General features: G+C 52.5%; 1 protein-coding gene across 4 annotated transcripts in view; it reads right to left on the bottom strand.

Annotated features, from left to right (window-relative positions):
* ASIC1 (acid sensing ion channel subunit 1) overlaps positions 1 to 24,987 on the bottom strand; it is a 119,991-nt gene that overhangs the window by 6,210 nt on the left and 88,794 nt on the right. For 3 of the 4 annotated variants that reach the window (XM_048831910.2, XM_075121420.1, XM_075121421.1), the window contains 6 exons: positions 8,886 to 9,036; positions 6,562 to 6,689; positions 5,013 to 5,163; positions 3,168 to 3,224; positions 1,774 to 1,927; positions 1,396 to 1,487 (listed from right to left, as the gene is read on the bottom strand). In XM_048831910.2, the coding sequence (XP_048687867.1) occupies positions 1,396 to 1,487; positions 1,774 to 1,927; positions 3,168 to 3,224; positions 5,013 to 5,163; positions 6,562 to 6,689; positions 8,886 to 9,036 (733 nt within the window). Of the gene's footprint in view, positions 1 to 1,395; positions 1,488 to 1,773; positions 1,928 to 3,167; positions 3,225 to 5,012; positions 5,164 to 6,561; positions 6,690 to 8,885; positions 9,037 to 22,226; positions 22,875 to 24,987 lie in introns of those variants that run through there. The other variant, XM_048831911.2, reaches the window with a different exon arrangement.

Raw genomic sequence — 24,987 nt, 5'->3', positions numbered from 1 at the left:
GAGAGCTGGGGCAGGGAGGTTCTGGAGAGAAAGCCTCGGAAGAGCCAAGTCAGGAGGGATAAGGTGTGTGTGTGTCTGTATGTGGGGGGTAGTTTTGGACAGTGATCTGCCTCATGGAATGGGGCCCCCACCCACTTCCAGGGGTATTTCCATTCCCCAGTCAGCCCTGAGGCAACGTTGACCTTTCTAAGCTACGCTCATTGGCTCACCTGCCTGCCATATAACCTTATAAACCAATCTCTCATTGGCTCACCTCTCTGGCCTGAGCTTGGTAAGCTTCTCTCACTGGTTCACCCACCTGCCCTACGAGGGCCTGTCAATTGGGACCTCACACCAGTGCACTTGCACCCAGGGATCCTATATAATTTCTCCACTTCATGAGCCCTACTCCCTCAGCCGGCTAGAGACCAAACCACAATGGCTCTGCTCTGAGATGACATCTGCTCATTAAATGGATCCATTACTATTTTCCAGTTGGTTTATTCAAAAAGCCCTTAAACATCTGCACTTGGGTCTGCAGGAAGGAGTCTGCTGCAGAGAAAACAGATCAGGACGGGAACTTTGGGGAAGGACAGGTACAGATAATGCTACTTCCCGCTCACTGAAATCTGGTTCACCTGCCAGACACGGACCACACAGTCCCCCATCTGCCTGGGGTGGGATGGGAGGCAAATCGCTGAGCTGAGCCAGCAGCCATGGTCTAGGTTCAGAGGTGAGGTGTGCGAGGGGGCGAGTTCCGTGCTAAAGGTGGGCACACAGCCATCTGAGCTGGGGGCGATCACGCTCCCCGTCATCCCATACGATGTTCTGGGCCAGGTACATCAGATTTACCCCAGTGCCACTCACAGCAGGCTCTGTCCCCAAGGGGGCAGCAGGAGAAGCAGTAGCCTTGTGTAAGAACAGCTCCCACCAACCCCCCACTGAGCCTCATCCTGGTCCCACAGAAGCCAGTGGGAGTTTTGCCATTCACAGCAGTGGGATCAGGACTCAGCTACTGCACTCAAATGTGCAGCGTCTCTCAGCCTCCCGCAGCACACATCACCATGTGCCTGGCCTTAGAGCCATGGAATTACCATCTGCCCCACCTCTCCCCTGCACTCAGCACCAAAGGCCCTGCTCTCCCAGGGGACTCCACAGCTCATGCCCACTGGGCTGCCGCAGAGCCAGGGTCTCTGACTGCCCTCCCTGCTTCAGCTTACCTCCAGCATCACCGACAGGTGGAAGGGAGAGCCACAGCTCACTGGAGGTGACAGGAGGCATCTGGGGCTTAGTGTAGGGGGAGTCATTGGAGCTGAATGGACCCCTACCACAAGCACTCAGCTAGCGCTGCTCAGCAGTGACCACAAGGCCTGGCTCCCTACCTGCCCCTGAGTATGGAGGGGAAACATGGCTCACCCAGCAAGCCAGCCACCTCGTAGGCCTTCTTCTGCTCAATTGTCTCATAGTTCAGGGCTTCAAAGAAGATATCCAGCACTAGGAAGTTCTCCCTGCAAGAGAGGAAGGGAGTGTCACTGGATGGGGCTGGCTCTGTGTGACAGCCTGGAGTCTCTGAAGCACATCCAGCATGGACGAAACCAGCAGGAAGCCATGAGACCAGGGAAAGGAGGCTAGGCATTAAGAACCGGCACCTGGCGTCCCATAGATCTGGAGACTGGACAGGTGCCTCGGGGGCCAATGGGGAATGAAACTCGTGTGGCACTGGCAATATGTGCAGTGTCCTGGCTCCATCGGCTCTGCCCCCAGGGCTGTGGTGCAAGCCTCCTCCCCAGTTACCCAATGTACTGCTCCGACTTGTTGTGTTTCTTGGCCAGGTACTTGGCTGAGGCCTTGCTGGGGATTTTCACCATGGACAACTCCTTGCCAAAGCGGGTGACGTTGCAGGGCATCTCACAGACGCAGTAATCGTTGTCCTTCTCCAGCAGAAAATCTGGGGGGAGGAGGGAGGTGAGCGGAAAGGAGGGGAATGGAGAGAGAGAACAAAATAAAACAATAGCAACTCATACTCTAAAGGGGCCTCTCGACATTCCTCAAACTTCAAAACTGCCCTGGAAAGTGCCCCTCAAGCCACTGAACAGGAGAAGAAAGAGGGGGACAATTTCCGGAAGATTTCTAGGACCCTCTCCTCCCAGTTCCCACTTGTAAGCCATTCCCCTGCCCTAGCTAAGGCTCTCGGGAGGTCAATGGCAACAAAACAAACACAAGGCACTACCAGAGCCAAATCAAAGAAGGAGAAAGAAAATCACCATCTGAAAACAATGCAAATAGAAACAAATGAAGGGGGCAGGGCAATCAGTGCAGGGATCAGAGGGAGGGACAGGGGAAGAGAGAGGTGAGAAATATGGCACCCGCAGTGTTACAGAAGAGTCTTTGGAGTCTAAAGGATGAATGTAAAGGGGGGACACGATCTGCTGCAGCCAAGTCACCATCACTGCCAGCCATTGGCAAGGTCCCGTGGCCAAGTCTGATGTGGCAGTAGGGTCCTTGACAGGTGTGCAATAGGAGTGTAAACCACAGTATCAGAGTGTGGGTCTTTCTCCTTTAGTGGGTGGTCCACATATGAGAATAAGGGTCTACTGCAGCTGCCAGCTAATGGAGCTACTCCCTAAGTTCAAGCAGTAAAAGCTTGTGCTTTTAGCAGTGAATGGCCAGCGTTCAACCCTGAAGACAGCTGCTAGTGATGGTCACAGGAGCACAGATACCATCAGGGTGAAGACCATGGAGGTGTCTCAAACATAGCCAGAGTCATCTTCATCCTTTAGGGCTTAAAAACCTGGTTGCACCCTGGAGAGATTGCTCCATCCATGCATAGAGAGCCTGACGGGACCATGACTCTAAGCTCCTGTAGTAACAGGTGTGGTGCTGGACCCCAGAGGCAGAAGAAAATGCATGCCTCGATGGACTGAAGGGCCTGATTCAGAGATGGATAGAGTCCCTTCGTGCCACACCCCTTCCTGATGTCTAGGGGACCTGCATGGGGTTGCTGGCCTCCCCATTAGAAACTGGAATGAGGTATGAGTTACGGTAGGGATGGGGACCTTCCTTCACACACCCCACTGCTGCTGGGTGCTCTCCTTGCCCCTTGATATGCGTGGCACAGCAAGAACCCTGTCCTCCTGGAATGGAGCAGGCCAAACCTTCAAAAGGGAGAGGGGGCAAGGCAGTCTCACCTAAGGCTGGGTCCGCGCACTCCTTGTACTGCTCGGGGGTGCAATAGGGGGCATCACCTGCAGGGAGACAGAAGAGCAAAGTTTCAGTTGAACCTCTGTGCTGGGGCTGGATTTAAGGTGAAGAGGTTGATCCAGTGGGTGTGTGTGGGGGAGTGGATGGATGACACCAGACTATACGGGCCATTGATCTGATCCAGCCGAGGAGGGGGAGATACTGGACTACACAGGCCATTGGTATGATTTGATGGGGGGGGGCTGTGGAGGGAGGATAGTGAGCTAGATGAGCCATTGGTCTGGTCCAGCATGGGTGTGGAGGAGAGGGATACAGGAACAGCGAGACAAGCAATCTTATCCTGTGTGGCAGCCTGCATAGTTATTTTGCTGCTCCTTGAATCTGTGTGTTGTTTCCTAGCCTGCGCTCATCCCCTGCCCCCGTGGACCAGGAGACCTCCCAGCAATCTCAAAACCCTCCCTGTACCATCAGGATCCTGAGCATACAGACAGTCTTGACTTTAACACCTCACCTCGACTGTGTACAGAATCCCCATCCCAGGTTAAGCAATCAGCCAGAATAATGTAGGGTCTGTGATTCCGTATGTTAATTTCCAAGGATCTGTGGAACACACCTTACTTGCTATGGCCTGTTTGCAAGTGACTAGTCCCATCAGTGCTAAAGCCCTTGGAATAAAGGGCTGTTTCCATGAGAGGGGAAGTGGTTCCCAGCTGTGGGGGAACAAAGTAGAAGGTTCAATCCGCAGCTCCCGGGGAGACTGCTGCCTGGTCTCCCCACCTGCCTGCAGCAGCACATGCCTGCCTCAGGGTTTATGCTGCCTTATTTATTTCCTTCAAGCCAGCCTTGGATCTTAGACAAATACTGGGCCTACCCCAATCTTGGTACTGCAGTAGCTGCCATTCAAATGCTGATCAGCACTGTCTGGTCTGATCTTCAGAGATGGGCTTAGTGAGGGGTCTGTGGGCAGCATGCTCCAGAGCCAGCACCCTCCATGGAGACCTCCAAACCCACTGGGGAGGTACCTTCAGGGGCACTCTGGGGACACAGCATTACCTGCTTGCACACCCCAGAGTAAGTTTAACCCCCAACTCCACTGCCAGAGCCCATGTGTCTGCCCGAGCAAGCCCATCTCCCATGGTATTCTGGCTCCCGCACTGCCTGGATGTTTCTTGATAGGCTGAGAATTGAGAGGAATTTGAGGGATTAAATTGAAATCCATCCTGGAGCCACAGAGCTGTGCTGGAAGTGCCAGAATAGCTGGGATTTAGGGGAGGGGGCTGCAGCAGACTCAGGCCAGAGCTGCATTAACTGTAAAGGCTGTGCTCTGAGAGCGGTGGGTCTCAGCTCATGCACTGTAAGGTGCTGTTCACCTTCAGGTATTGTTTGCCCCAAAGCAGGACATGGAACAAGACAGAGCAGTGTCCTGTTGAGGCAGGAATCCTGGAGCAAGGGGAAAGGGAGGGGGGCACTGGACTAGATGGGTCACTGGTCGGCTCTGGTACAAGAAGCAAGATAATGGACTAGATCTACTAGCAGTGTGTGGGCAGAGGGATACCTGTTGAAATGAACCATTGGGCTGATCCACGGCAACAATGAAGTGGAGGGTTACCGGGCTAAGTGGCCCATTGGTCAGATCTGGGGCAGGGAGGCAGTGTGGGGGATACTAGGCTAGGTGGGTCCATTGGTTTGATCTGGGGTGGCAGGGAGGCACTGGGGGGATACTGGGCTAGATGGGTTTCTGATCTGGGGTGGCAGGGAGATGCTCTGAGCTGCACAGGGAGCGTCCTCCCCGGGGCTGGTTTGGGCCTGTCCCTGTCCCCATTTGGGCTCACCTCGCATGTGCACCATGCGGCAGTTGCAGTTCTCCACCAGGTAGCGGGTCTCACAGTCAATGCGACAGGCCGCGATGCTGTAGGTGTCGTAGAACTCAGAGTCTCTGGTTATGGATTGGCAGTTACCCCAGGGCGGGGGAAGGTAGATCAGCTGGGGCAGAGCAGGGAAGAATGAGAACAGGAGCCCCACCCCTTCTCTCCCCAGGGAATGCTCCCAGAAGGCTCTTGTTGAGCACCAAGGTGGACCAGGCACTGATCAGGCCACCATAGGAGCAAGCTGAGAATCTCAGAGTATCAATTAACTAGGCCCACAAGCCCCTGTGTCAGGCTCACTTTCCCCATTCTACTGATTTTAAAATGTCTAATTTTAGTAGCTGCTGTTTAACATCCTCCTGAGATATCAGTGGAATGGAAAGAATGTTATCATCTGATATGATTATTTCATGTTTTTTCCCCAAATACAGAACAGAAACATTAATTGAACACTTCTGTCTTTTCTGCATTATTATTGATAATTCTACCATTTTCCATCTAATAACGGACCAATACCATTGTTAGGATTCTTTTTGTTCCTAATATATTTAAAAAAGTCCTTATTTTCCTTAACTCTGCTGGCCACCGTTTTCTCCTTGTGTCCCTTTGCTTTCCTTATCAATTTTCTACAATTTCTAGCATCTGATTTATATTAATATCAACTGCCCCTTTGTTATATATTATTTTTAATTTTTTCATAGCTGGCTTTGCTTCCCCTCTAAACCAGGTCTTTTTTTAACAATACAGCCTTCTTCCTTGAGTGTGGGATGGTGGCTTTTGGGACATCTAGTGGAAGTGCTGTTAAACAATTCCCAATTATCCTTCATGCTTTTCTGATTAAGTTCTTCCTCCTACCTGATTTGGCTCATGATTGTTTGTTATAATTGTCAAGAAGTGCAGTGACATAAGAACGGCCATACTGGGTCAGACCTATGGTCCATCTGGCCCAGAATCGTGTCTTCTGACAGTGGCCAATGCCAGAAGCTTTAGAGGGAACAAGGCATTAATCCGGTGATCCATCCTCTGTCATTCAGTCCCAGCATCTGGCAGTCAGAGGCTTAGGGACACAAAGCATGGGGTTGCGTCCCTGACCATCCTGGATAATTGTCATTGATGGACCTATCCTCCAGGAACTTATCTAATTCTTTTTTGAACCCAGTTATAGTTTTGATCTTCACAACATCCCATGGCAGCGAGTTCCACAGGCTGACTGTGTGTTGCGTGAAGAAATACTTCCTTTTGTTTGTTATAAACCTGCTGAATATTAATTTCATTGGGTGATCCCTGGTTCACGTGTTATGTGAAAGGGTAAATAACACTTCCTTATTCACTTTCTCCACACCATTCAGGATTTTATAGACCTCTATCAGATCCCCACCTTAACCCTTCAGGCTCCTGGAATGCTGCATCCATCCCTTCCCCCCGCTTAGTATTTCTTCTCTGTCTGTGTCAGGCAGAGGCAGCTCAGGGGCTGCCAGCACAGAGTGCCCAGCCCAGTGCTCTCCCTGCCCCTCACCCGCTGCTCCTGGCAGGACACAAAGGTCTGGAATCCAGGTGCCACCCCAAAGCCCAGCTGGTCAATTAAGGGAGGTTCATCCTGGCTGTGAATCTGCACTTTGATCCCAGCTTCAAACGAGAGCTCATCTGCAACAAAGAGAAAAGTGGGAGCTGAGTATCTGAGAGGGTTGGAGAACCCAGGCATCCTGGGTGAGAACTCTCTGGAGCCTATTTCATATCCGCAGGATACACCTATTCTGCTCTCCTCCAGGGCATATGTTAACCTAGCTTCAGAGAGGTTGTCCTGTCTTTAATGGAGCTTGGTGTGGAATTAACCCTGTCCCTGCCAGTGTGAAGAGCCCTTTCAGGCCTGGACAAGTACAGAGCCATGGGACAGTCTCAGAGGGCACCAGAAGTTCCAAGGATGAGAGGCCAACTCCACACAGCTGGCACCTTGTTGCCATCTACATCTGTGCAATGCAGGCATGTGACACACGCAGTGGTGTGAGTGAGGGAGAGATCTCATTTGGTCACATCTCACAGTCGCTTTGCACGGGTGAGATTGGCGCCACCAGGCCCAGGTCAGGGTGAGCCAGGCCCAGAGCCAGGCCCTCTCTTATACCCCTGCACATGTGAACAAAGTCAGGATTCCCCTTTTAATGCTGGATATACCCTGAGCTAGCTCCACTGGCTTCAGTGGGGTTATTCCTGATTTACACCAGTGTGGGAGTAGAACTGGGCCATTCTTGGTGCCTTTCACACAGGGACCTCAAACTGCCTTGGAAACATTAATGAACAGGTTTCAGAGTAGCAGCCATGTTAGTCTGTATCTGCAAAAACAAAAGGAGGACTTGTGGCACCTTAGAGACTAACAAATTTATTTGAGCATAAGCTTTCACGAGCTACAGCTCACTTCATCAGATGCATCCCATTTTATAGATGGGGAAACATCACAGAGAGGGGGAGTGACTCAATCAAGATGATAGAGGTGAGAACAGAACCCAGGCGTCCTGACTCCCAGTCTCCTGCTATAGGCTCTAGAAACTCTGCCTCTCAGAGCTGGGAACACAACCCAGGAGTTCTGACATGGGTCTAACACAGATGGCAGAGGTGGGTTTCTGTTCGGGCAAGTCCCTCCTGCCCAGCTGCCTGTGTAACTGTTCTGGAAGAAAGAAAAGGAGTATTTGTGGCACCTTAAAGACTAACAAATTTATTTGTTCTGGAAGGATGCTGAGAAGGTGTGAAGGGGTGAATGGTCTGGGGCTGTTCTCAGACATACTCTCTCCTCCACCCAGCTTTGCAGTGTGTGTGTTTGTGTGTGTGTCTATCACCTACATGACAATCTCTCCAGTGTCTGTCCTGAGGAAGAATTCTGTGCCCCTTCCCTCTCCACTGTATAACCCCTCCCATAGTCCACAGCCCCATCCCTGCTCTACAGGCTCCTCCCTTCCCCCCCTGCTCACTGTACCATACAGTGCAATGTTGTTTCAGGCTCAGTGTGGGTAGGGACTGGGGCTCCTCGGGTTTATTGCATGTGCCACCCTCCCACCCACATGCCTTCCTTCCTTCTGTCTGCTTTCCCTCCCTCCCAGCCCCTCAGTTCCCACTCTCTTCTTCCCCACCACCCTCCCGCTCCATGGTTCTGGGAGAGCAGCAGGGAAGTGGGTGGAACTATTTATAGACAAGTGCTACTTAATTTAAACTGGCAGGCAGTTGCCATAGCTAATAATTGAGGTAAGAAAAAAGGAGGAGAAAAATAGATTGACAGCAAGAAAAATGGGAGGACCTGAGAAGATGGGAGCCTCGGGGTAGGGTCATGGGGGTTGAGGCTACTGGAGATAGGGCATGGCAAGGGCCCAGCTTCAGGGAGACAACGCATGGGCCTTTATGGGGCTATGGCTGCCTCCTGGGAACCGGCTGCAAGCAAGTGACTGCGCATGTCCCTTCTCCAGGCCTGTCTGACCCTCCTCCCCAGACGTTATTATTGCTGGTGGTGCTCAGAGGCTTCGGATGGACACTGCTGTGTCAAGCTGGGCGCCCCAAACCAGGCCAGGCCCCCCATGCACTGTGAACAACAAGCCATGAACAGCTGCCATGGAAATACAGCTTGTGCAGGAGACAGAGACGGGGAGGCGTGAGCAGAGTGAGGTCTGGCCGAGAGGCAGGAGGTTGAATGGGCAGGTATCAAGGGAGTGGAGATGGCCCACCATTGGACTGGGGCAAAGTGCTCTGGGTGTAGAAGCAGAGGTGCCCATCTCCACATGGGGAAGGGAGGGATTTGCAGACACAGCTGCTCCAGCTAGTGCAGCTGCTGCTGGAGGACAAGGATACAGGTCCTGTTACCTGAATCCCCCCAGACAGGCAGGTACTCGTCTTGCTGAATGTCCAGCATGATCTCCAGACCATTGCCGGTTCCGCCCTTCATGGTGATGCGCCGGGGCTTCCCATCCTGTCCAGAGTTGAATGTGTAGCACTTGCCGTAGCGTGTGAAGACCTGAGGGGGACAGAGATGGGAGGGCACAGTTAGACACAGAGCTGGCAGGCTGATGCTAGACCCTACCACCAGGCTGGGTACTAAGTCAGCTCTGCGGGGACCAAACACATTGACTTGTGCCCAGCCAGTCAGTGCATCAGGGAGTGACAAAGACAGGGTGTCACTGATTGGAGCTCAACACCCCCACCTCCGGCATGTTCACTTCCCATTGTAAGGTTACCAACTGGGGACACCCCCCACCATGCATCCTCACCTCCCATCACAAGGTCACCAACTGGGGACACTGCCCCACCCCCATGCATACTCAGAGCTCAAGTATGAAACTGCAGAAAAACCTGAGAGTCTCTGGATTAAGTTTAGAAGCGTGAGCAACAAGGGTGATGTCGTGGTGGGAGTCTGCTATAGACCACCGGACCAGGGGGATGAGGTGGACGAGGCTTTCTTCCGGCAACTCGCAGAAGCTACTAGATCACACGCCCTGGTTCTCATGGGCGACTTCAATCACCCTGATATCTGCCGGGAGAGCAATACAGCGGTGCACAGACAATCCAGGAAGTTTTTGGAAAGGGTAGGGGACAATTTCCTGGTGCAAGTGCTGGAGGAACCAACTAGGGGCAGAGCTCTTCTTGACCTGCTGCTCACAAACCGGGAAGAATTAGTAGGGGAAGCAAAAGTGGATGGGAACCGGGGAGGCAGTGACCATGAGATGGTTGAGTTCAGGATCCTGACGCAATGAAGAAAGGAAAGCAGCAGAATACGGACCCTGGACTTCAGAAAAGCAGACTTTGACTCCCTCAGGGAACTGATGGGCAAGATCCCCTAGGAGAATAACATGAGGGGGAAAGGAGTCCAGGAGAGCTGGCTGTATTTTAAAGAATTCTTATTGAGGTTACAGGGACAAACCATCCCGATGTGTAGAAAGAATAGTAAATATGGCAGGCGACCAGCTTGGCTTAACAGTGAAATCCTTGCTGACCCTGAACACAAAAAAGAGGCTTACAAGAAGTGGAAGATTGGACAAATGACCAGGGATGAGTATATAAATATTGCTCGGGCATGTAGGAATGAAATCAGGAAGGCTACATCACACCTGGAGTTGCAGCTAGCGAGGGATGTTAAGAGTAACAAGAAGGGTTTCTTCAGGTATGGTGGCAATAAGAAGAAAGCCAAAAAAAGTGTGGGCCCCTTACTGAATGAGGGAGGTAACCTAGTGACAGAGGATGTGGAAAAAGCTAATGTACTTAATGCTTTTTTTGCCTCTGTCTTCACGAACAAGGTAAGCTCCCAGACTACTGCACTGGGCAGCTCAGCATGGGGAGGAGGTGGCCAGCCCTCTGTGGAGAAAGAAGTGGTTCGGGACTATTTAGAAAAACTGGACGTGCACAAGTCCATGGGGCCGGATGCATTGCATCCGAGAGTGCTAAAGGATGTGACTGCAGAGCCATTGGCCATTATCTTTGAAAACTCATGGCGATCAGGGGAAGTCCCGGATGACTGGAAAAAGGCTAATGTAGTGCCAATCTTTAAAAAAGAGAAGAAGGAGGATCCTGGGAACTACAGGCCGGTCAGCCTCACCTCAGTCCCTGGAAAAATCATGGAGCATGTCCTCAAGGAATCAATTCTGAAGCACCTAGACGAGAGGAAAGTGATCAGGAACAGTCAGCATGGATTTACCAAGGGAAAGTCATGCCTGACTAATCTAATTGCCTTCTATGATGAGATAACTGGTTCTGTGGATGAAGGGAAAGCAGTGGACGTGTTATTCCTCGACTTTAGCAAAGCTTTTGACATGGTCTCCCACAGTATTCTTGTCAGCAAGTTAAAGAAGTATGGGCTGGATGGATGCACTACAAGGTGGGTAGAAAGTTGGCTAGATTGTCAGGCTCAACGGGTAGTGATCAATGGCTCCATGTCTAGTTGGCAGCCGGTATCTAGCGGAGTGCCCCAAGGGTCGGTCCTGGGGCCGGTTTTGTTCAATATCTTCATTAATGATCTGGAGGATGGTGTGGATTGCACTCTCAGCAAGTTTGCGGATGACACTAAACTGGGAGGAGTGGTAGATACGCTGGAGGGAAGGCATAGGATACAGAGGGACCTAGACAAATTGGAGGATTGGGCCAAAAGAAATCTGATGAGATTCAACAAGGACAAGTGCAGAGTCCTGCACTTAGGACGGAAGAATCCAATGCACCGCTACAGACTAGGGACCAAATGGCTAGGCAGCAGTTCTGCAGAGAAGGACCTAGGGGTGACAGTGGACGAGAAGCTGGATATGAGTTAACAGTGTGCCCTTGTTGCCAAGAAGGCCAATGGCATTTTGGGGTGTGTAAGTAGGGGCATTGCCAGCAGATCAAGGGACGTGATTGTTTCCCTCTATTCGACACTGGTGAGGCCTTATCTGGAGTACTGTGTCCAGTTTTGGGCCCCACACTACAAGAAGGATGTGGAGAAATTGAAGAGAGTCCAGCGAAGGGCAACAAAAATGATTAGGGGTCTGGAACACATGACTTATGAGGAGAGGCTTAGGGAACTGGGATTGTTTAGTCTACGGAAGAGAAGAATGAGGGGGGGATTTGATAGCTGCTTTTAACTACCTGAAAGGTGGATCCAAAGAGGATGGATCTAGACTATTCTCAGTGATAGCAGATGACAGTACAAGGAGTAACGGTCTCAAGTTGCAGTGGGTGAGATTTAGGTTGGATATTAGGAAAAACTTTTTCACTAGGAGGGTGGTGAAACACTGGAATGCGTTACCTAAGGAGGTGGTGGAATCCCCTTCCTTAGAAGTTTTTAAGGTCAGGCTTGACAAAGCCCTGGCTGGGGTGATTTAGTTGGGATTGGTCCTGCTCTGGGCAGGGGGTTGGACTAGATGGCCTCCAGAGGTCCCTTCCAACTCTGTTGTTCTATGATTCTATGATTTATCCCTCATTGCAGGGTCACCAGTTGGGGATATTCCCCCCCATCACAGAGTCACCAACCTACCCCTCACATACCCCCCCACTGCAGGGTCACCAATCAGGTATGCCTCCTGGATACTCATCCTATATCATGGGGTCACTGAGTAGGGACTCCCCCACCCGCACTGCAGGGGCACCATTCAGACTGTTGTAATAACTGGGGCCTGATAATCCTACCCCAATTGTGAGCTCAACTGTGGGAAAGTTATAAACTTGTCCCATCACTGCTATCCAACATTAATGGGAAAAGGTGCAAAAGGAGAAAACAAACTGGACTAGTGCAAATCAAAAGGTCAACTGAGATTGCCCCAGGATTGTGTTAAAAACACATGTGCTAAACAAGAGATGTGTGGGACTGGAAATCAATGGACAAAAATTGGTGTGTCAGAAATTAGGCTTAACTGGTGAACACAGTAATGAGGGGATGGGCTATTCCACTCATTATTCCCTTTTGGGGGTCCTTAAAAAACCTTTGTGGGGAATATCAAGCTGGCTGTCTGGCTGCAAGATGGGTGGACTGCAAGAGGGACCTTTACCATTATGGCTACCATCTTCACCATCTCCTAGGACCTCAGCATTGACCGTGACACTCTTTGGCCTTTGCCATCCTGACCCGATGATGTCCTGACCAGAGAGGGGGACCCAGATGGCAGCGCCACCTCCACCAGCTCTGGCTAACTCTCCACCACCACCTGGGCTGTGAGACTTTGGTTCCTGCTGGCACCCTTTCCCCATGTCTGCTTGTTTTGTCAAAGCAGGGAAAGTCCATAACTCAGAACTGGACAGCAGACCTAGCCCTTTCTTTCCCACCAAGGATTGTCCGACAAAATAAAGAGATTCTAACCAATCTCTCTCTCTGAGAAAGGGACTGGATAGGTTCTGATTATGTTTGTTCTGCATAACCACTCAGTTCTGATTCCAAAATACTTGTATCTTGTTCTGATACCTTTTCTCTTGTGAACCCTGATAAATAAATTTCCAAATTTTGGCATGAATTTTCCAGTGTGTTTGGCCATGGGACTAAGCAGGTCGAGGTCTCTACACTCAAAATCCTGGAAGCAGTGACGCGGGGTGGTCTTCAGGCTAAACTGTCTTGCTCGGCCCCTGAGCCCTATTAACTTCAGTGAGAATTCAGTGCCTCTCAGTATCAGGCCTTTGTGGGTCAGCTTTTGTCCCAGTCACTTCAGCATCACAGACAACTCCCACCCCAAACAGCATCTGGGCTCACATCACTGTCCAGGGCATTCCCTGGGGACCCTGCCCCCATGGGGGGCTCCTGTGCCCCTCTGCTCCCTCCTCAGTATGCATTTGGCATAACCCCTATTTATCTCCCCAGGGCTCCTCTCCTCCTCCCACCACGACTGCATTCATCTCTTCCTCAGCAACTGGGCACTCCCCATCTCCCTTCATGTCACGTCCAAGGTGGGACTCTTTCACTCCTGGGACTCAGGGCTTTCCTCCTCCACCAGCCCTGTCCCCAGGAAGCAAGGAAGCAGAGACAAACCCAGTACCATTCTTCAGCTGATGTCACCAGGAGCTTCCAGAAAGGGCAGCAGAGGTCCCATCAAAACAGAGATGGGGAGCAAGAGGAGTGGCAATGTGTTGAGATCAATTCAAAGCTAAGGGGCTTCCAAGGAAGGGAGTTAATCAGGCATGGACAAGACCTGTGAGACCCCACAGTGGTGCAGGACAGGCGCTGCTAGGGCTTTCTCCAGCCTTCGTTTCCAACGTGCCAAGTGATGGGGCTCCTCCATGGGAGACTGTAGCTGTGACCGGGGTGTCCCCTAGGGGCCAGCTATGATCACTCAATTAGGGCGAACTGCAAAGAATAGGGGCAGACAATTCCCATAAAGCTGGTCGATATTCCAATACTTAGATTTACCAAGAAAGCTTCTTTATTACCTTATTGGTTACTCAAAAGTCCAAACAACACAGTTCCCTTAAAGTGATCCAGACTCAGGCCTCCATCCAGGTACCTAAGTCAAATATGATGAAGATTCCTGGAAATCTTATTTCATCATATAAAAGAAAAGGTTCTACCAATCCCAAAGGATTGGACACATTACTTCCCAGGTTATTGAATAGTCCAGATCTTACCCAAATACATGCTACAGTCAATTCTTATTAGCTAAACTAAAATTTATTAAAAAACAACAGAGAGAGGGAGTATCGTTAAAAGATCAGTATACACACAGATATGCGTTCAGTTCTTAAGATTCAGATTCATAGCAGAGATGGTGAGCTTTGTAGTTGCAAAGAGTTATTTCAGAAATAGTTCATAGGTTATAGTCCAATATCATTGCAGGGTGTTCCAGTTTAGGACTGGGATCTCAGTCCTTATGGCCTAAGCTTCCCCTGAATGACGCCTCAAGCAGATCTGAAATGACAGAATCAGGACCCAAGGATCTTTTATACAATTTCATGTCCTCTTTGACAAGTTGGGAGTTTCTCCAGGAACAAAAAGTAATTAGGATGACTTTGAAGGAGGTCCATCACCGGTACTTAGCTATAGAATTAACATAAGACAATTTGCTTGTTCTTCCACCATTCACAGATTATTTGCTATACATTTCAAAGAGAGATGAATACAGAGATATCTCATGTTTACAATTCATTTAAGTGCTAGGATGTTCTTTGATCTCTGAATTATCAGAATACAGCATAGACAGGGACTGCTGATTACACTGTCCACCCTACTCATACCTATGTAAATACAAACAAACACAAACATTATCCCTCCACATGTCCTTTGAGGGTTTTTATTTTGCAGGATGTTTAAGTCTTTCTAGCCACGTGTCACAGGAGCCCTCCCTGATATTGCCCTCCCCCACTAGCCCAACAACCCCTCTCTGCCAATCTCTATCTTGCTATGCAGCCCATGTCCATTTGCCCTCCCCCCAACCCCATAGGGAAGGTCCTCCATGTCTCAGGATGGGATGCGGGGCGGGGGCTCAGCTCTGCCAGTCATAGAATTCAAGGATGGGAAAAGCCCCAGGGATCCAGCCGCATTAGACTCTAAGGACAAATCCACTGAAACCTGCTCAAACCCAGGCACTGCAGGCAGGATCCCTGTCCAGAGGTGACATGCCCCAGCCAGCTCTCAGTTACATTTGGCTTGTTAATGTTTCCTTTGCAGACACTTGGCTAATGGCCCCATTAGAGGCGTAGGCAGGTAATGGATATAAGGAGGAACAGAGGGAATGAGACTGAGGCTGTCTCTCCAGTGGCTTTTATGGAAGGAATGAAAAGTGGTTTGCAAACATTTAGGAGCCTCACCACCCTCCCTTCCTTCACAGAGCAGGGCACACCTCTCCCCATGGCTCAGAGGGGAAACAGGCCCAGGGAAGGCAGGGGACATGAATGCATCCGATGAAGTGAGCTGTAGCTCACGAAAGCTTATGCTCAAATAAATTTGTTAGTCTCTAAGGTGCCACAAGTACTCCTTTTCTTTTTACAGAAAAGGAAGCAGAGCAGGGAATAGAATCATGGCTCCTAACCCATAGCCCCATCCAGAACTGGACCCCAGACCCCTATGCTCTACCCATTAGACTCCAAACCCCTCCAAGCGGAGGGGATAGAACCAGGGGTCTGGGCTCCCAGTACCTCATGCTCTAACCACTGTTCCCCACTCCCTGCCATCAATGCTGGACTGCTACACCAGCCTGCCCTTTCAGTGCTGGATCCCATGCTGCATGAGTTGTTCTGAAGCTGTGAGGCTTTCCTTTGTTCTTCGCTCATATTCCTGAACTTCCTGGTGTTCATGGGCAACGAGAGCAGTTAGCAGATGCAGTTAGACGACTAGGTAAGCAGCAGGGCCAGTGAGGCCAGGAAAGCCAGCCCCCAGCGCAGGCATGACAAGATGTTCCACAGCCCAGGATGGAACTTGGTCTGGTCCAAGAAGACATGGGAAAGTCCTGCAGGGAGCCTCAGTCCCTGACAGCTGGATGCATGCTATGTCCACCCCAGCCTGGTTCCCATACCCCCTGGGAGCCCCTCAGGGAAAGGAGGGAATGTGAAAGAGGCAGAAAGGCGGAGAGGAACAAGAGGCAATCTTTTGGGTTGGGAAAGTCCAAACCTGAAGCAGGATCTCCCCTCCTTTCCTCTCTTATGCCTGGCTTTGCCTTTCCAGCATCCTTTTTTCTGTGTTCCTTCCGCACTTGCACTCTGCAGATGGCTCACTGCTTTCCTCCCAGGCAAAGTGCAGAAGGAGCCCCTGGAGCATGGGGTCTGGAGGCAGCTGTGTCTCCAGGTAACCCTGCTGTCATGCCACATCTGCTACTCCAGAGCAAGCCCCTGTCTCCCTTTCTCTGGGAGAGGCAGATACTTGGGATCCTGCCTGCAGCCTCCTTGGGCAGGAGCTTCCACCGTGCTGGCTCCCAGGTTCGGGGTGCCACAGGCAGCAGAGATGAATCATAGCAAGTGACTGCACCTCTCCTAGGTTCCCTACATCCACCTGGGAAGGCAGAGGGGGAAGGAGGGACTGGCGCGGTTTCTTGCCTCTGACCTGGGTGAGTGTGTGCGCGGGGGAGGAGAGATGATGTATCAGAGAGAGAGAGAGAAGCACACATGTACACAGACTCTGTATGACAGTGATACAGAGATAGACGGGGGAGGAGGGGTGGAGACAAGACCGAACAAAACCCTGCCCTGAGCAGAGCAGACTTGCTGCTTACTTACTCCAGGGCTGCATCTGTGCCCTAAACAAAGCCAAGCAGCGACAGGGATCAGTGCACAGTAAGAGCAAGAGGCCCGGAGACAGGGCTCCCTGCCCTCTGCCCCACATCAATCTCCAGGAGATGCCCAACTTTCCCGTAGCTTGAGTGCCCCTCACCTCCAGCCTCCCGGTGCCATGGTTGTCAGCGCTATGCCCCAGCATCAGGCCTATCCTGTTCATGAAGTGAGGTTTCAGCTGGCTCGCAGAGGCTCATAGGGAAGGGGGTTTGATGCACGGATGTCACAGACGGGGGTCCAGCTCGTAGTAGTCCAGACAATGAAGGACAAAGGCTGCGCTCGCCACGGTGACAATGCCCTTGGGAAGATAGAAATGGCTTAGTCAATCGCTGCCTTGCCAGAGCTCTGCTGAACCATCTCTGCTCTCAGATTTCTTCCCAGCCTCTGTGAACAGCCCCAAGAGCTCTTCATATCTCCTGGCTTGGTGGTGGTGGGGCTGGCTTTTGGGACAGTGCTACCACCTGGTGATCACAGAGGGTACATGCAGTTTCTGCAGTCCAAAGATCCAGAGAGATGCTGAGGGCCCAACTGGTAGGCGAAGGATGGTTCTGTGCATACAACAGAACCAACCCTATTCCCTGTGAAGCTCCATTTGACCAGGACTTGTTCCCACAGTCTGGGAGTTGTATGCAGGATTTCTACAGATGCAGTGGCCAGGCAAGGCTCTCTGGGAGCCCAGCATGCAGCCAGAAACTCCAGGGAGGAAGGAGGGATCCTGTCTGCAGCCTCCTTGGGCAGCAAATTCCTGCTTGCTGGCTCCAGGGTGCCTCATGAAAGAGGGATCATCATAGGAAGCTTAGCCTTCAGTCTCAGATGTGAGTCCCGCAAATGCAAAGTAACACACACTGGCGGGGAGATTTGAACTCCTCAGGAAACCCAGGGCTCTAAAAAGGATCTGGGTATTGCTCAGGGCAACTCTGCTGAGACCTCTGCTCAGCGCATAGTTGGAGCCAGGAAAGCTCTAATCCCTGATTCCAAATCCCCACTTCAATCCAGCACCCCTGCTCTAACCCCTGCTCCTCCAACACCCTCACCTCAATCCAGGCCCCTGCTCTAATCCCTGCTCCTCCAACACCCTCACCTCAATCCAGGCCCCTGCTCTAATCCCTGCTCCTCCAACACCCTCACCTCAATCCAGGCCCCTGCTCTAACCCCTGCTCCTCCAACACCCTCACCTCAATCCAGGCCCCTGCTCTAATCCCTGCTCCTCCAACGCCCTCACCTCAATCCAGCGCCCCTGCTCTAATCCCTGCTCCCAGATGCTCCAACACCCCCACCTTAATCCAGCACCTCTGCTCTAACCCCTGCTCCCAGATGCTCCAACACCCCCACCTTAATCCAGCACCTCTGTTCTAATCCCTGCTCCTCCAACACCCTCACCTCAATCCAGCGCCCCTGCTCTAATCCCTGCTCCCAGATGCTCCAACACCCCCACCTTAATCCAGCACCTCTGTTCTAATCCCTGCTCCTCCAACACCCTCACCTCAATCCAGGCCCCTGCTCTAACCCCTGCTCCTCCAACACCCTCACCTCAATCCAGGCCCCTGCTCTAATCCCTGCTCCTCCAACACCCTCACCTCAATCCAGGCCCCTGCTCTAATCCCTGTTCCCAGATGCTCCAACACCCCCACTTCAATCCAGCACCCCTGCTCTAACCCCTGCTCCTCCAACACCCTCACCTCAATCCAGGCCCCTGCTCTAATCCCTGCTCCTCCAACACCCTCACCTCAATCCAGGCCCCTGCTCTAATCCCTGTTCCCAGATGCTCCAACACCCCCACTTCAATCCAGCACCCCTGCTCTAACCCCTGCTCCTCCAACACCCTCACCTCAATCCAGGCCCCTGCTCTAATCCCTGCTCCTCCAACACCCTCACCTCAATCCAGGCCCCTGCTCTAATCCCTGCTCCCAGATGCTCCAACACCCTCACCTTAATCCAGCACCTCTGCTCTAACCCCTGCTCCCAGATGCCAGACTCTCCAGCACCCCCAGCACATGCCATATCCCCAACTGGCACTCGCAGCCAAACTCCCCCTGCATTCCCTGGGATAACACCAGCCCCAAGTCCCTGCTTTCCTGGTACCCAGCTCCAAAAGGGGCCACAAGGCCCATGCTTCTCACACGAACACAGATGGAACACACAGGATGTTCTAGCACCATCTGGTGAATTCCCACCAGAACTTGCATCAAGTCACGGATGCCCCCGAAAATGTGTCCATGTGGAGTGCCCCCTCTCCCTCCAGCTTCCAGGCTTCGTAACTCTTAGGTTCGCCCACCAAGGATTGCTGGGCAAAGCTGTCCTCAAAACTACCCCTCCCTTGTCCTCTTTGTCTCTGCCTGAACTCCTCGTGAGCGTATCAGTGTCTGCCTCTCCCGGCCACGTCCGACCTTGCCCAGGAAGCTGAGCTATCGACCAGCCATCTCAAGTATCTGCTTGGCCCATGGAAGGGGAGCATTCGGGCACATGCAGCATGGCTAAATGGGAAGCAGTTTGTGAGAGGTGAACAGGGAGGCAAAGGCATTTAGAAAACTATTCCAGATGGCAAGGAGCAGGTTCATAGCCAGGACAGAGACATGTAGGGCCCTGGGAACAAAAAAGAAACCTCCACGCATGAGTAAATCCAAACCAAAGTCAAGCAGCTTGCCTCAGTGGCAATGGCTCTGGGTGCTGAGACCCCATGTCTCTGCTCACTGTCCCCACAACACCCGCCGCGCCCAGAATTTGCCTGGCTTTGAGAGGCAAAGATTTCACTGTTTAAAAACAAGAACAACAAAAATGTTTCTAGCCTTTCTGGTTGGAAAGGAATCAATGCAGCAGCACCTGCCAGAGCCTGCAAAGAGAACAGCAGCACTGAGAGGCGTGAGCGATCCCATTCAGCGCAATAGGTGGTTAACTCTGAAACTTAATGATGTCTGCTGAAATGGCAGCATGGTTAACAATTTAATTGCTGGTAGATTTAGTAGCAGCATTTAGCGAATGTGGTAATCCCACAATTCCAAACTGCCCCACCCCAGTCTCCCTATGCCAAACCCCGCAACTGCCCCTTCCTTGGATCCCAAGACCTCTGGCCTCCCTATCCCAACAACATCTGTGATGCAGTTACATACAGTCAGTTCATGGGGAGAAGGGTGAAATTAACAGACACATAAATCCCGAAGGGACTGTGCGGAGCCTGTTGTTCAGGGCAGGGGCGGGGCGTGTTGCCTGGGGTCTGGGAGGGTAGGGACTGCTGCACTAAGTGTGACATTTATGTCCCTACAATTCTGAATCTCCTGTCTTTCCCAGAGAAGCCAGGGATCTGTGGTAGGATTTCGGACCCAGGAACCGCCCAGTACATGGAGCCTTGGCTGCATCCCACAGCCCGACCAAGAAGTTGATTGTGGTTGTTTGCAGGGATAGAATCTCAGGACCTTCTTCTTTAAAAGCACAGACCTGGGCACCCGAGGTAAAGGAAACTCTCCATTCACTGTTATTAATATAGGGACTATGACACACAGCTGAGCTGCTCTGATTCCAGCCAGCAGAGGGCAGTGGGGTGCAGAGACACTAACACACTCTGATTTTCTCCAGGACTGAGTCCCAGTTTCCCAGTCCCCCTGTGGGTGGGGCCATCTTAGCGCACCCCAGAGCTGGATGCCCATGAGACCCGGAGGCTGCTGCAAAGACAGAGCTTCCATATGCTGAAATATCCAACTGTCCCCGACTGAGCAAATGAGAAAGTGCCTCTCATCCACCCCACTGACTGTGTTTGGACACAGCCTAGCCTGTTACTGCTGATTGTATCTGCACTGGCATAAGAACACGCTGAAGGAGCCCAGCCCCCGCGCTGCAGCCATGGGAGGAAGCCTGACTCCAGTGGGAGCCTGAGGGGCTGAGACGCCGTATCCCCAATGGACGGCCTATAGAAAGGTGGGAGGAGGGAGATGTTTCCCCATGGCACTCCTATAGAGAGATGACAGGAGATAGCCCTGTAGGCACTCCCTCCACAGAGAGACGGGCAGGGGGTGGCTTCCAGTCCCCGCCAGCCTGGTGGGATGTGGCCCAGGAATCCCTGAGGAAAGGCTCTGGGTATCTTCCGATACCAGTTGGTCCCTCTGAACTGCTGCCTTTGGAAATCATAAGTGTTGTGATTTTCAGGCCATAGGCTCCCCACTTCTACAGGGCCCCCTACAAGATGCTCCCTGCCAGCCACCCCTGGGACATCAACAGCCCTGCTCGTATAGGGCCCTGGACTCAACACCCAGCCACCACTGCGGCATTAACAGCCCTGCTCCTATAGAGCCCCGGACCCAGCGCTCCCTGCCTGCTACCTCTGGGGCATCAACACTGGGGCATTCCACTGGGATGCCTCCCTGCCAGCTGACACCAGGCAGCTGATAAAGAGAAATAACATTTCAGTCATCGAACTCGCTCCAGTCAGGCAGCTGACAATCGCTCCCTGCCTTCACTTCTCCTGCATCCCTCCCCCACCTCTCCAACCCATTTACTGTTAGTTCAGGTCATGATTTCTGCCTGTTACACATGGAGCATTTTAATTACAGCAAGCAGTTTGCCTGCCACGTGGGGAGCCTGCGGGCCCAGCTGGCACGAGTCACAGCACCAAGGGAGTGGCATGAGACATATGAAGGGCCAACCTGAGCCAGGGCCCCTGGCTACCAGAATTTAGAACTAGATGCTCATCTTAGCAGCTAGTACATCTGTCTTAGCAGACCCCACACTCTGGGGCAGACAGTCCCTCCTCCGCACCAGACCTGATGGAACTGGTAGTGGTGGAGGGGGAATGAGGCCTCAGTCCCCAATGAGGGAGCTACAGCAAAGGCACATGGGCTCCGATAGAGGTAGGGGAAAGAGCAAAACTGCTGTAACAGTCCGCTCTGCCGCAGGGAGCCATTTATGGGGCCACAACTGCACTGAGGACCAGGTCTCCTCGTGGTGCATGAGCTCCTTAATGGTGGAAATTAAGCAAAGAGCAAGTCTTGGGGGGAGGGATAGCTCAGTGGTTTGAGCATTGGCCTGCTAAACCCAGGGTTGTGAGTTCAATCCTTGAGGGGGCCATTTAGGGATCTGGGGCAAAAATTGGGGATTGGCCCTGCTTTGAGCAGCAGGTTGGACTAGATGACCTCCTGAGGTCCCTTCCAACCCTGATATTCTATGATTCTATGATATTTGAGCCCCATAAACATAATTCTGCAAACACCACTCAGTCAGATCCTTGTGTCTGTTCAGGTTCCCCAGGTGGCAAGGTTCCTGCCAAAGCTCAATGCCACTGCCTTGCCCCAGAATGGCATGGTCTATGCCCATGGTAACAGGTGCCCAGTGCTGTTTATCAACACATGGACCCTGTCATACTGGCACAGCTGAGAGACAAACAGGCTAGCCAGGACAGGCCCAAGGACAGAGACCAGCTGGCAGGGTAGCTGCCCCTTGGCTCCCTGCTGGGTTTGTCCTTCCCCACATTACTGAAGGGGCCAAAAGCTCCTGGCAGGAGTGGGGCTTACTCACCACAGAGAAGTCCTCTGGCCCACACTCAGCCCCTTGGTAGCTGCAGCTCAGCAGCATGTCCTCCAGCTGATGGCAGGTGCGGTTGTAGAAGTTGTACATGTTCAGGGGCTGCTCAAAGGCCTCAGGGCTGAGCTGGGCCAGGGGGAAGCCCGGCTCCACCGTGCTCTCATACGCCACCAGGGGCTTCACCAGGGGCGCAATGTAGAGCCAGTCCTCCTGGCTGAGCTGCGAAATCCGCAGGAGGTTGATATTGCAGAAGGTGATGGCTGGAAAGGTCATCTTGGGGCTATTCTGCTCATCCAGCTGCGTGACATGGTGGTACTCCAGGTAGTAGATGATGCGGTCAGCCACTTGGTAGAGGAACATGGAGAGGGAGAGCAGGAAGGCCAGTGCCCAGAACATCTGCCGCGCCCTGAAGCCGTCCTCCATGAAGATGTGGCTGGCTCCATGCAGCGTGCAGCTGCTGGCAAAAGCCACAATGTCAGTGGCCGTCCTCTCCTCCTCCTCTTCATCCTCCTCCTGACCATAAAGGATCTCGTCCATGCTGTCATCTCCTCGCCCCATAGCCCCGTTGTCTCCATGCCTCTCTTCGCTGGAGGAGAAGGAGATGGTGCAGAATATCTGGATGGGCATCCTGCAGGAGGGGGGGTCCTGCCCCTCCCCACCCCTCCTTGTTCCGTTGCTGGCCAGGGGGTCCTCAAAGGCTTTGGTCTGACCCTCTTGAGGGACAAAGGAAGAAAGATATGAGAGCAGGAGAGAGAGATAGGGAGGACAGAGGGAAAGGAAAGTTGAATGAAAAAGCAGGGAGGAGAGGGGGAGAGAGAGAGGAAATTAGAGTGACCAGATGGAGACAGGGGGTGGCAAAGGGAGAAGTGGAGACAGAGAGAAAAAGGGAAGAGAGAAGAGCCTGCAGGAGAGAAAGGGACAAATGAGATATTGTCGGAGAAGCGAGAGAGAAGGGGATGGGAGGAGGATGAGTGAGCGGGAGTTCTGCAGGGCTCCCACCCAGCCCCGAGAGGAAACAGGTCCGGATTGTGGCTGGCAGGGCAAAGAAGAAAAGTGTTGCTGGCTCCAAAAGCTTCGCTGCTCAATTTGCTAACAAGTTGGGAGCTCCCGATCCCCTGAGCTCTGAGCCGAGTTGCAGCACTCCTGTGTGGCTGCCAGCTCCGGACGATTGCATGCGGGTGTGTGAGCACGGAGTCCTACAGCCCAGTGCTGCAATCAGCCCGGCCAGCAGAGACCGGGCCTGCTGAATAATTGATCAGCGTTCCTTGTCCTCGGAGCCAGTGGAAGAGGTGATGAGGGCCGGGGGGAGGGACACAGTCCAGCCTGGCAGCCCCTGAGAGTCCGATGCATCCAGGCCCCATCTTCCCAGTGGCAGGTTGTTTCCCGAACCCACCATGTCTCAGCCTGTTCTAACACCTCACAACTGTTTATCAAAAAGTGTCCAGAGCCAGAGAGAATACGGGACCCACCGAGCCCAGAACACAATGTCTGGAGTTCACACTACAGAGAATACGGGACCCAGAGAGCCCAAACCACAGTGTGTGGGATTCATACCACAGAGAATCCTCTGGCCATAAACCAATCAAGTTGGTGCCTTGTGCTGGGAAGCTGGATTTCTGCTGCCCTTGCAGGACACAAAGCATCTCAACCATGCCCTGGACCTTCCCTGTACGCAGGGGCTTCCCAAATCTGCTACAGTCTCAGGGTATGGGGCACACCCCACCCAAAAGCAGGAAGAAAGTGATGCTAGGTGAGCAGAGGGGGCAGCTGCCATGAGTCTTGGAGGGCAATTTTAAGGTGGATCCTAAAATGAATGGGGAAGAAAGTGCAGGGACCGAGGTGCTTGTGCTGTAAGGGGGTGGCAGCAGGACCTGGAGAGCCGGCACCAGGGAAGCTGCAATAGCCCAGCTGAGAAAGAAGCTCCTTTTATTCTGATCTGCAGCCTACCTCATGGCAGTGCCTCCCCCCATGCAGAGCCTTGCCTGTGGTTTGCCTTCCCTGCACTCAGACCATTAGAAGAGGAGTCTGATGTGGCCACAGAGTAATTTCCAGCCTGTTTCTTGCACCGCAGTCGCGGCTGCCTAACCCAAGAGGGATGGGAAATGTCTAAACAGGCAGCACTTGCAGGCCTGAGAGAGCAGGCCGGGAAACTGGCCGTTTGGGTGATGTTAACTCAGCATGAAGTGGACACAGCTCATCCCTCTGGCTTCACTGCTCATGGGCTGCCTCCCCTCCTTAGCATCTGGGTAAGAGGGTCAAGTCCTCAGCACACCCACTCAACACACCCACTGGGAGGCCTGCACCCAGAAACCCAGTCCTGCTTTCTACTCCAGCCCCATGGCAAGGGGGAGAATGGTGATGAAAGCCTTGGGTCTGGTATAACCTGAACACACATCTGGTCAGTACTGCCATTCTCTGAGCTCAGCCAAAGAGAGGGCTCATCTTCAAACAGGGATTCAGCCAAGGGGAGTGTGGGGGCTGCACCCTCAAGCACTGTCTATGAAAAGAGAGATCTCCTTCTGTGCCTCACTTTCCCCAACTGTGACACTTAGAACATTAAGGCAGGCAGCTCTAGCTCAGCTCTTCCATGGACTAGCCTAGGGCCAGATTCTCAAGAGAGCGTGGCATTCAGCATCTCCCCTGTTCTCAGTGGTGGGTATGGGGATTCCCCATTATTCCCAGTGATGCATGTGGAGGGGATCCCCCCTTGTCCCCAGTTTACCCTGAGCAGCTTGCACCATTGCTGGAGCCAGTT

This window comes from Caretta caretta, chromosome 20 (assembly GCF_965140235.1).
Source record: "Caretta caretta isolate rCarCar2 chromosome 20, rCarCar1.hap1, whole genome shotgun sequence".
NCBI classification, from domain to species: domain Eukaryota; kingdom Metazoa; phylum Chordata; order Testudines; family Cheloniidae; genus Caretta; species Caretta caretta.
The sequence above is the reverse complement of the archived record's forward strand: the minus strand, read 5'-3'. Positions and strand labels throughout refer to the sequence as shown.